General features: G+C 49.0%; 1 protein-coding gene across 7 annotated transcripts in view; it reads left to right on the top strand.

The window, feature by feature from the left end:
- The first annotated feature begins 1,417 nt into the window (after positions 1-1,417).
- B3GNTL1 (UDP-GlcNAc:betaGal beta-1,3-N-acetylglucosaminyltransferase like 1) overlaps positions 1,418-10,785 on the top strand; it is a 44,313-nt gene continuing 34,945 nt past the window's right edge. For 4 of the 7 annotated variants that reach the window (XR_004951666.1, XR_004951665.1, XM_016132982.2 and 1 more), the window contains exons 1-4: positions 1,621-1,720; positions 2,706-2,822; positions 2,920-3,019; positions 8,832-8,896. Coding sequence is in view for 5 of the 7 variants with exons in the window: in XM_016132982.2 (XP_015988468.1) it covers positions 1,691-1,720; positions 2,706-2,822; positions 2,920-3,019; positions 8,832-8,896 (312 nt within the window). In the remaining 2 variants the exon portion in view is untranslated. Of the gene's footprint in view, positions 1,456-1,617; positions 1,721-1,866; positions 2,170-2,705; positions 2,823-2,919; positions 3,020-8,831; positions 8,897-10,785 lie in introns of those variants that run through there. The other 3 variants (XM_016132981.2, XM_016132985.2, XM_016132984.2) reach the window with 3 other exon arrangements.

Raw genomic sequence — 10,785 nt, 5'->3', positions numbered from 1 at the left:
CTGCATACACAACAGCTAAAAATACAGAAAAACGTCGCCCGGTGAACTGAAGGCTGTGGGGGTCGCATCGCTTCCCCTTCAGGTCTCCTTGACTTTGCTCATCATTTCGTCCTGCCGCATCCTCCCTGTCGCTCTCGGGCCGCGGGGGGGGGGGGGGGGTGGGGGGGATGGGGGGTGGGAGTCAGTCCCCAGGGCCTGGGCTGTTGAGAACCTTCCTAGGCATCCGCCCAGCTACAACCCTGCATTGCTGAATGCCTCCTGCCACTCTGAGTGTTTGCAAAAAGCAGATTCTAACCACATTCTTACTAGGGTGAAGGCAGTGAGTGAAAAGCACATTTCTGGCAACAGGAGATGAGCAGCCGAACCCAACCCTGACGCACGTGCCATGGGGTGCCAGCCGCCATTGTGACCCCATTCTCTTCCTGCCACAGGCTACTGTGGCCCCAGCTCTAAAGCCTTCCCCACATCCTGGTTGCCACGAGGTGACTTTTTACCAAGTCATTTGAAATGAAACTATTCCTAATACACCAGTCCTTGGAGAGCATGAGATCCTTGAAAACACATTCTCAGACTGCTTTGTTCCGCTGTCGGAAAGGCTGCATTTTTACGCATCTGACGTAAGAGTTTCAACTTATACAAAAGTTTCCGCAAAGTGATGCAGTTTAAGGAAAAATCACATTTGAAGTTATGCCCGAAAGAGAAGTGTGTCCTGGCAGGGTGGCTGTGAACCCGCTCCTTAAGTTAGATGACTTGGGACAAACCCGAGTGTGCAGGCACACAGTGCTTGTGGCAACAGGTCAAATGTTGGGCTCCTGCTGGCACTAGACTACCTGGTTGACGTCCCCAGGGCCCTGTTCACTGAGAGGCGCAGGTCTTCTCAGGACCACAAGGCTGCCAGGAGGGGGTTTTGGGTGACCTTGCTGAGCCGCGGGAGCGACGCGCCGCCCAAGCCGCCTTCCTCAGTCCCACCTCCGCAACACTCTTTAGGGGAGATATCAGGTGTCTTTGTCCTCCACTGGGGTCAAATAGTGCATATGACATGACCCCCGCTTCCTTTACACACACGACCTTTCTTTCTACAAGGGCCACGCGCACAAGGTTTGGATTTTAGGTCGTGAGCTTCCGGCCCAGGGTGGTGCCTCCGCCAAAGCCAACGCGCTTTTCCGACATCTGACCCGACCGAGGGCTGCGGCGTTGCCTCCCCCGGGCGGGGGCAGGCCCTCCGGGGGCCAAGGAGAGGATCGGGAAGGACGCCCGGCCGAGGCCGGCGCCCAGGGCCGCGAGCCGGCGCCCCGCGGGCCTCCCGGTCCTCCGGCCGCTCTAGGCCGCGCCTCTCCACGCCCCGCCCGACCGACGTCTCCCTGCGCCAATCGGAGGCGGCGAGGCGCCCGCGCACGCGCCGCAGGCCGGGGTGGGCGGGGCGTCCCGAGGAGCGCGGCCATGCCGGCCCAAGTGGTAGGTGGCGCGGCCGCGGGTCGCCGCCGGGTCTCCGGCCCTCGGCCCTGCCCCGCCGCCGGCCCCGCGCCCCCCGCAGCCCCCTCCGTCTCCGCCCTGCGCCCCACCTCCGCGCCCCGCGAGGGTCTGCGACCCCGCAGCCAGCTCCGGCCGGAGCGCGGACGGGGTCCCTCAGGGCCCGTCTTTGACAGAAAGTCGCTTGAACTAAGTGGTGTAGGTCCTGAGAACAGTAAAAATGCTCTTTCCTTTAAAAAATAACTCTAAGGTACATGTGTACGTAGACAAGGGGGCTGCTTTTGCGGCCGACGCCGGTTCCGGAAGGGGCGTCAGGGTGCCGGGGGGCCCTCGGAGCACGCGCGCCCGGGGCGCGTGGCGTCGGGGGCCTCGGCGGCGCCGAGCCGGGCGGCTGCCTGCAGCGGGCGTCGGCGCGGAGCTCCGTGCGCGGGTGCGTCGCCCACGCGCTCTCCCGCCTGGTGCTAGTCCCTCCTCCCGCGAGGGACCTGTCCGCTCGCTGAGTGCGAACTCGGGGGTCGGGCCCTCCACACCTTTGGGTCGTCCGTATCGCTTACTGCGGTAGAGTGCAGAATGAGGACAGTTCCTCTAACCAGTTCCTGTTTTGTGAGCAGTCAGGTTCCTGGTTTTACTCTAGACACTTGAGAAATTTCTGTTTTATCTGCGCTCGATGAGAAAAGGACAGCTGCAAACCACAACGAAGTAAGGGCGAAGGAAAAGAGATGGGGGTCACCTCCCTTTGTCACAGCACCCGCTCCCCATGCGTTGATAAAGCACATGTAGGGGGTACATTTTCTCCAACATTGTGGTTTACCGAAAATGGTTATCTCACTAAGAAATGGACCAACCAGTGATTTTCATTAGTGGATTGGAAGATACACAGATGCTTGTTTCAACCAAAACGTGGTGTTTCTGACCGGTGATAGGAAAACACATGAATTTGCCATTGAATTAGGAAAATTTATGATGCCTCTCGGATTTTTGTTTCCTTTTCAGAAGCATCTGAAAGACCAATTCAGGGAAATGTAAGACATAGTAAATCTTATGGAGCGAAAGAACACTAAGAGCTTGGAAAGGAGGCCTAGACACCTTGCACGTTGTCCGGAGGCCTGACTCTGGGTCGTTCTGTAAATCGGGCCTTGTGGGGGAATGAGCGCTTGCGAAGGGCAGTTGAAGCAGAGGAAAGGGAGTTCAGTTGTCACACTTGTGTGTGTTAACCCATTTCTTTTGAATCCCAGTCTGTGATCCTCCCAGTCCACGATGCTGAGCCCTGGCTGGACGAGTGCTTGAGGTCTGTTTGGCAGCAGGACTTTGAAGGCTCCATTGAGCTCTCCGTTTTTAATGACGCCAGTAAGGTATCCATGAGCTTCCTGTTGGTGATTCAGCCCTAGTGTAAGTCACACTGGAAGGCTCCGTGGGGAGTGTGCTAACCTGCAACGTTCTCGCTTTCAGGACAAGTCCATGACTATCATTGAAAAATGGAAAGTGAAGCTAGAAGATTCTGGTATCCTCGTGGTCATTGGAGGGCACAGCTCCCCCGCTCCGCGAGGAGGTGGGTAACAGGCGTGGCTTAATCAGCCGTCGGGATGGGGATGGTTTCTTATCAACTTGAGAACTGCAGTGGGTTCGCGTTGCTCAAATCCTGAGTAACACTTGAGTTTGCCACTTTTTACACACCTACTAGGCCTAAATTCCTTACGCTTTGTTAAGGATTTGTATAATACCACTACTCACTCTTCACTCAGCCCGACAAAAAGCCGTCGGTGTTTTTCTTTCAGGTGTACTTGATTATTAGTCACCTACTTCTTAAAATTCTTTTTTTGCGACATTAGATTTATTTTTGTCCAATTTTTTTTTAAAGAAAAGAACCGGCTTTTGGTTTCATGGATGTACTATTTTGTCTCCTCTACTTACACTCCGATATGGGTTATTTCTTCTGCTTACTGTGGGTTTAACTTGTTCTTTTTCTAATTCTTAAGGTGGAAGCTGAGGTTGTTTCTTTTCTAACAGGCATTTTGTGATGAGTTCTCTATTGCTATAGCAACCTTCCACAAATTCTGATACGTTGTGTTTTCATTTTCATTCAAAATGGTTTCTAATTTCCTTTTTGATTTCTTGCTTTATGGGTTATTTAGAAGTGTGTTACTTAGTTTCCTAATATTTGAGGAATTTTCTGTGTATCTTTCTGCTTTTGCTTTCTAATTTAATTCCTCTGTAGTAAGAGAACATACTTTGGCTTGAATTTTTTAAACTTAAAAAGATTTGCTTTATGGTCCAGGCTATAGCCTATCTTGTCAAATGTTCCATGTGCCCTTGAAAAGGTTGGGATCTGCTAGTGTTGGGTAGTTTTCTGTGAATGTAAATCAGGTCGAGGGACCTTGTTTAAATCTGTATCCTTGCTGATTTAGGGTCTTCTTGTTCTATCAGGTATTGAGAGGGCTGTTGAAATCTGACTCCAGATTTGTCTGTTGTGCTTTCTAGTTCTATCAGCTTTTGCTTCTGGTAATATTTTTGCTCTGAAACTGTTGTTCGATAGTAATATAACTGCTTGTGTTTTATTTTGACTGGTATTAACGTACTATACCTTTTACATTCTTTTTACTTTTAACCCCTTTGTGTCTTTATATATAAATGGTCCCTTCCCTTGTAAATTTTTACAGACAGTTGTATGGATTTTTCTCTTTTATCCAATCTGACACTCTCTGCCTTTTAACTGGGATGTTTATACTAGTCGCATTTAATGTGATTACTGATGTGGTGAGATTTGAGTTCATCTTCTTGCTATTAGTTTTATATTAGTTGTGTCTATTCTTTATTCCCTTTTCCTTTTTATCTGTCTTCCTTTGGATTAATCACATGTTTTTGTAACAGCTTTATTGAGATGTGATTCACATGCCATACAATTCACCCGCAGAGGACATGGTCGAGCGGTTTTCATTGGATCCACAGGTGTGCGCGGCCACCACCACAGTTAGTTTCGGGATGTTTTCATCGCCTCAGAAAGGAGCCCTGTGTCCTTGAGTTATCACTCTCCATGTCCTTGTACCCCAGCACTGCACAACCATGAATCTCCTTTCTGTCTAAGGATTTGCTTGTTCTGGAGGACATTTTATATGAATCATGTAATACGTGCTCTTGTGACTGGCTTCTTCCATTTAGCCTTACGTTTCTAAGCATCATGTTATAGCTTACATCACTACTTCACTACTTTTTATGAGAGAATAATATTCAGTTGTAGAGGTGTGCTGTGCTTTGTTCATTCACTTGTCAGTTGATGGGCATTTGGGTGGTTCCATCTTTGGGCTGTTGTGAATAGCGCTTGTATGAATTTTTGCGTACAGAGTTTTGTTTGAGCACTGATCCTTAGTTTCTTTGAGTGTAGACCTTGGAGTTTAATTGCTGGGTCATATTGTAATTTTACGTTTAACACAGCGAGGAGCCATAGCAGCTGGACCATTTTATATTCCCACCATTCCAATGTCTCTCCATCCTCACCAACACTTTGTATTTTCTTTCCTTTTTTTAATTTTTTTTAACAGCCTTCCTAGTGGGTGTGAAGTGGTTTCTCATTGTAATTTTGATTTGCATTTCCCTACTGACTAATGATATTGAGCCTCTTTGAATGTGCTTGTTGGCCGTTTGTACATCTTTGGAGAAATGTCTATTTTAGTTTTCTGCCTATTTTTCATTGAGTTGTTAGTCTTTTTCTTGTTGAGTTTTAGGAGCTCTTTATATATTTTGGATACTAGATCATTATCTGATATATGATTTGCGAATAATTTCTCCCATTCTGTGTGTTGTCTTTTCACTCTCTTGAAGATATCCTGTAATGCACAAGTGTTATGATGAAATCCATTTTTTTTTTCACATGTGTTTTTGGTATCATATTTAGAAACCATTGCCACATCAAGGTCATAGAGATTTATCTATTTTCTACAAAGAGTCTTACAGTTTGAGCTCTTATTATGTAGGTCTTTGATCCATTTTGACCTAATTTTTGGACATATTGTCCCAACACCATTTTTTTAAAAGACCGTTTTTCCTCTATTCAAAGTCTTGCTACCCTTGTTGAAAATCATTTGACCAAAAACATATGGGTTCATTTCTGGACTCTGTTCTCATGCCAATACCACACTGTTTGTATTACTGTAGCTTTGTGATAAGTCTTAATATTGGGATGCGTGATTCTTCCAACTTTTTTTTTAAAGATTGTCGTGGTGATTTGGAGTCCCTCGCAATTTTATATAAATTTCCATTTCTTCAAAAAAGACCATTGTGACTTTGATAGGGATTGCATCAAATCTGTAGGTCTACTTGGGGAGTATTGTCATTTTAATCATATTAATTCTTCCAATCCATGAACACAGAATGTCTTTCTATTGACTTAGATCTTTTTAAATTTCCTTTATCTTTTATAATTAAAAATTTTTATAAATCAGTTATCGTAAAACATTTCAACTTGCTTCTGAAATGTGTAAAGAGAAATTATGGTTCTTGAAACTAGTATGAGTACCCTTTTAAAATACTCTTTAATTAAGATGCTTTCCATTTTCCATAGTAGAATGAAATCCATTGAAGGCATTCAGTCACTGTTGTGATTGTGTGTCTTATCTCCATTTTAAATTCAAGTGTTGTCTTTTGTAAAATACTTTTTATGGATTAGATATCACATTTGTATGTATTTTATCAATAACACAAATGAACTGTATTATTGTGCAGAAATGGAAGCATCCTGCTGCCTCTTTGAAGGTGGGAAAGGCAAGTTCATGAGGATCCTGCATTGCACATTAATAAAATGATGTTGATTTGATATACATGAAAGGACATATTTTCCTATAACAATATTTTCTTAAATAGGAAAAGACATATCAACTTGGATAACATAGATCTAAAGTATCTATTTTCAGGAGTGCTGAGTTATTTCACTTGGATTAAGATTCATTTACCATTATTTTGTATTATAATAGAGCAAAACATTTCTTAATAATGTGGTCACTTGCTCAAATCAAAATAAAGCACAATCCCACCCTCTTCTCTCCAGGAGTAAGGAATGTTGATGTCACACTGAGGCCTGAGTTTTTCCTGCTGTGACCATGACAACCAGCTTCCCTCACAAAGGGTCGGGCCTCCCCAAACATCAGGCCCTGGCACAAACATTTGACTTTCTTCAAGGCAATGATATTAAAGCAAATTCCTTGTCTCTGCCAAACAGAAGACTCGTTGTGAGAAACTTTAGCCTCCGCAGTGGGCAGCGTCCTCGCTCATCGCCCAAACCCTTGGGTTCGACTTTTCCCCTTCTAAGCCCTACCTCTAACAAGCAACGTTTTAAACAGAACTCCTGCTGATTTAAGCGTGGTCGTGGAAAGCCTCTTCTACTTTTCTTTTCCACGTGCAGCTCCTTGGTTTTGGCTGCCATGAGGTCTTTCTTTGGGCCTTGCTTTGTGGTGACGACGGAGATTGGGCGACAGCTGTTTGGGTGATGGCTGCCAACCCATCCCCAGGGGTCAGGAGCTGGGCGTCTGCCTCCTTTGGTGCTTTTCCTTCTCTGCGGTGTTGTACCTGTGGTTTGTTGAAATCTGGGAGCATTCTGCTAACGGTCGTGGGTCGGTTAAGCTCGAGGATTAATCCTGAAATTAAGCTGCTTCCTGTGTTGAAAAAGGCACTGCTCTGGGTCACAGCCTCTAATGACCTGAGTGAGGGCAGATGAGTGTCCTCTGTTGCAGTGTGGTTGACCCTGGTGCTCCAGAGAGGGGCTGAGTGACAGAAGGGGCCCACCCTCCCTCCCCTACCTTGGAGGGGTGCTTTCCTTATAGCAGCAAACCAGGGAGTGCCTTGCTGTGGCCTGAAACCAACAGGCTTTGCTGGTGTCCCCGGGGACCGACAGCCTTCTCAGCTTGCCTTGGCCTTGAGGACGAGATGGACTTACCCTGTTATGTCTGCACACATCTGTTTTACTTTGTTTGACCTTTCTCCATGGCACCAAATCTGAAACTGTCTGGTTAACACAGTTCAGGTGTGTCCGCAGCCTCTTCCTAGGGACAGTGGGCGTCCTGCCCCTCGAAGTCTCTCAGCCCCTCCTTTTTGGGCTAAATGTCTCCACCAGGCTGCCTTGCCCTCACCATCCAGACTGAGCTTGCGTGGTGTTAGTTTCTGCACACCGTGCCCTGTTCGGAAACCTCCAGGGAGGCTCTGTCCCCTCAGCCCGACTGTCAGTCCCTGCCGAAGCCAGCCTGTGCTACCCGGCCTCTGCAGCCCGGGCGCACACCGCCTGTCGCCCTGTTTCTCACGCAGGACGTGTGTGCTCTGCATGGCTTTCTCTCCTCTTAAATTCTGATGGTGTCCGGCCCCCCCCGCCCCCCCCCGTGACGGCGCCCCCTCTTCGTAAGCCCCGCGGTTCACATTCGCAGTGAGCCACAGGTCGCCGTCTCACTCCTTCCCCACTCTGTCGTGATCTCTTTGAAGGCAAGGGCTTTCGAGACAGGCATTAAAATATATCCATACAGAGAAGTACACCTGTCAAAACTGCAGCTCCGTTCTCACCACGTGAGCGCAGCGTTTAACCACAGCGGCCCCCCCCGTAGCCCCCGTGGTCACACCCTTTTCCCCGGGGCACCCACTCCTGATTCCCAGTGGCACGGAGGAGCTGGCTGCCAGGACACCACAGGGCGCCTGCTCTCGTGCCCAGCGGTCATCCACACTGCACGGCCTGGCGGCGTTCATTCCCCTTGCGTGGCGGCTTTTCCTCCTTCAGCGGGGTTCTTACGAGGTCCTGTCTTGGCGGGCATGTGGTGTTCTGTGGGCCCTCGCCCAACTGGAGTGCTAGGTCACAGGGTGTTTGCGTGTTCGGATGCGCCCGCGTTGGGGGGCTGTTTGCATCGCTGCCCGGCTCGCTCCGGGAGCCTTTACCAGCGGTCGCACACGTGCATGACATGCTTTCGCCAGGTGACCACGCCGTGACTCTTATCAGCAGAGACATTATGGAAAGCCTTCCTGCCAGAATCTGCTCAAGTACTTCCATTCAGGGACATTTTGATTTTGTTTTTTAAAAAAATATTCCCCAGGACTTAGGTTAGTGCCGTGCTCAATGAAGGTTTGCAACTTTGCCTTGGTCCCACGAGCTTGTCCTCCTTGCGTGGACTGGGGCCAGGCGGGCTCGTCGTGTCTTATCACCATGTTTGTTGTGTTAGCCACTAAATATGTCGTTTTCTTCCTTTTCACTCCTTTAAAAAATGACCTGATTTTCCAGTTGGTAATGCAAAATGATTCTAACTTTCTTATAGTATGTATTCCATGAAGTTTTATGGAAGAGAATGCTATTGAAAATCAAATTATAAAAGAATTTTCTCTCTTTCTCTTCTAAACAGTTGGATATTCTAAAAACCAGGCAGTAGCACAGAGCTCGGGGCCCTACCTCTGCTTCCTGGACTCGGTGAGTGACCCCTCGTTTTATTTAAAGTGTATGCATGTACGGTGGTTCGGTAATTAAACGATCTTATATTTCAGTGTGGTTCTTGAAAATCATTATTCTGATATATTATGATCATACTTAGAAGTTGAGGGTGATAGATTGCTGCCTAACTACCATAGCACTTACGAGTTAATTTAGTCTGATAATTAAGGTTGCACGAGAAAGCAAAATTGCATAGCACAGAACCATATGAACAAAAACGCAGATAAACTGGGAAAATGTTGACAAATACAGTACTTAAAAAAGATAGGTAGCCTTAAATATAAATAACTCGCATAAGGTGATGAGCAAAGAAAAATAGGTGGAAAAGAAAGGAGCGGGGGCTAAATGAAGGAGGATGTGCAAATGACAAACTTAAAAAAATTTAACTCATTGGCAATGAAACACAGATGAAGTTAGTGAGCTACTAACCTTTAAAAACTGAGTTAACAAAGCTTTTTAAAACTGTAGATACTGAAAGTATGAACTGGCACTTTTGGCAGCATCATTTTGCATTTTGTATCAAGAACTTTGAAAATGCTATGCCTTTGACTCCTAAATTTCACTTTCAGGTATTTCTGAAATTCTGAAAAAAAGATTTTTGTACAAAGAAGCCTCACTGTCCCCCAGCCCACCCACCCACCACTCCCGCCCTAAGACAGTGCCACCCCCTCCCTGCAGCCCCTCTCTTTCCTTTCCTGGGAAAAAGGTATGGGCTCGTATTTCAGACCCAAGACTTGAGGGTTTCAGCTGGCTCAAGCAGCATCCACCGAGAGGCAGGTGGAAGGGTGGGTGACCCCTCATGAGGGGCCCCGCACACAGGTGAGGACATCTGTGTGGGCTGTTCCACTTTGTTCCCTGAAAGAAGAGAAATTCCCTGCTCTTCCGGCTCCTGTTTAGAAAGGTGTTCCTTGCACAGAGGGACAAGAGGGTCCCCAAGGAAAGGGCTGGCGAGGAAAGGGCTGGCGTGAGCCCTGAAGGGCCAGCCCTGAACCGCTCTGGGGGTGGAGCCAGCGCCTGATCCCCCGGCAGCAGTAAGCCTGGGAAATGTTTCTTATTGGCATGGAGTGTTTTCATCCTAAGGCTCAGGAAAGTAGTGGGGGGGGGGGGGGGGCTGGCCGTTTGGTCCGCTGCTGCACCAAAGTGCTGGTTCTGAAACCCAGTGGCCAGCGAGACAGCCTATGGGAAACGTGGAGCTCGCCGGTGACCCTGCTGTAACCCCTTCAGAGTGCTTCTTTCCAGCCGGCCCGGAGCCCGGAGCCCGGAGCCCGGAGCCGGCTAGCCCCTGGGTCACCTCCACCTGTGCCCGCGTTGCCCCAGGTTCACAGGTGGGTGGGTGCTGGGCGTGGTGCGCGTTCCGGGCGGAGGCTCCCTCCACGGCGCCCCGAGGCCTGAGCTCCCCGGGATCTGCATCTTCCCCAGTGCGGGGTCCCCTGTCTTCCTGAGTCGTGGACTGTGTGGCAGCAGGGACCTCCGTCTACAGCCCTCTGTCCCTGCGACCTGGAAGGGGATGAAGGCAGTGACCCCGCCCTGGAGGGGCTGCAGCGGGGCTCAGGCTCGGACCTGCTGGAGACTAGGCGGGCGGGCGGCAGTTGTAAGGAAAGCTGTGTGGAAATCGCACCCACAGGGGACGCTGTCTACTCTGCGCAGACCCCAACCCCGCTCAAAACCGGGCCTGTCCGAGCAGTGCCCTCCAGCCCAGCTTCTCCACGTGCCCCCTCTTCCTGCCTGGCATGCTTCTTACCTCGTCCCCAGTTAAAGGGAAGTCCTTCCTCAACTCGGAGGGACAGAGCGGAGGGACAGAGCGAGAAGCCGGGGCGGGAGGGGGGCGGTGCTCCGGGGCGGTGCAGTGAGGGGCTCGGGGAGGGGTG

This window comes from Rousettus aegyptiacus, unplaced genomic scaffold, assembly GCF_014176215.1.
Source record: "Rousettus aegyptiacus isolate mRouAeg1 unplaced genomic scaffold, mRouAeg1.p scaffold_m13_p_6, whole genome shotgun sequence".
Classification (NCBI taxonomy): Eukaryota; Metazoa; Chordata; class Mammalia; order Chiroptera; family Pteropodidae; genus Rousettus; species Rousettus aegyptiacus.
This window is presented reverse-complemented; position numbering and strand designations above follow the sequence as displayed.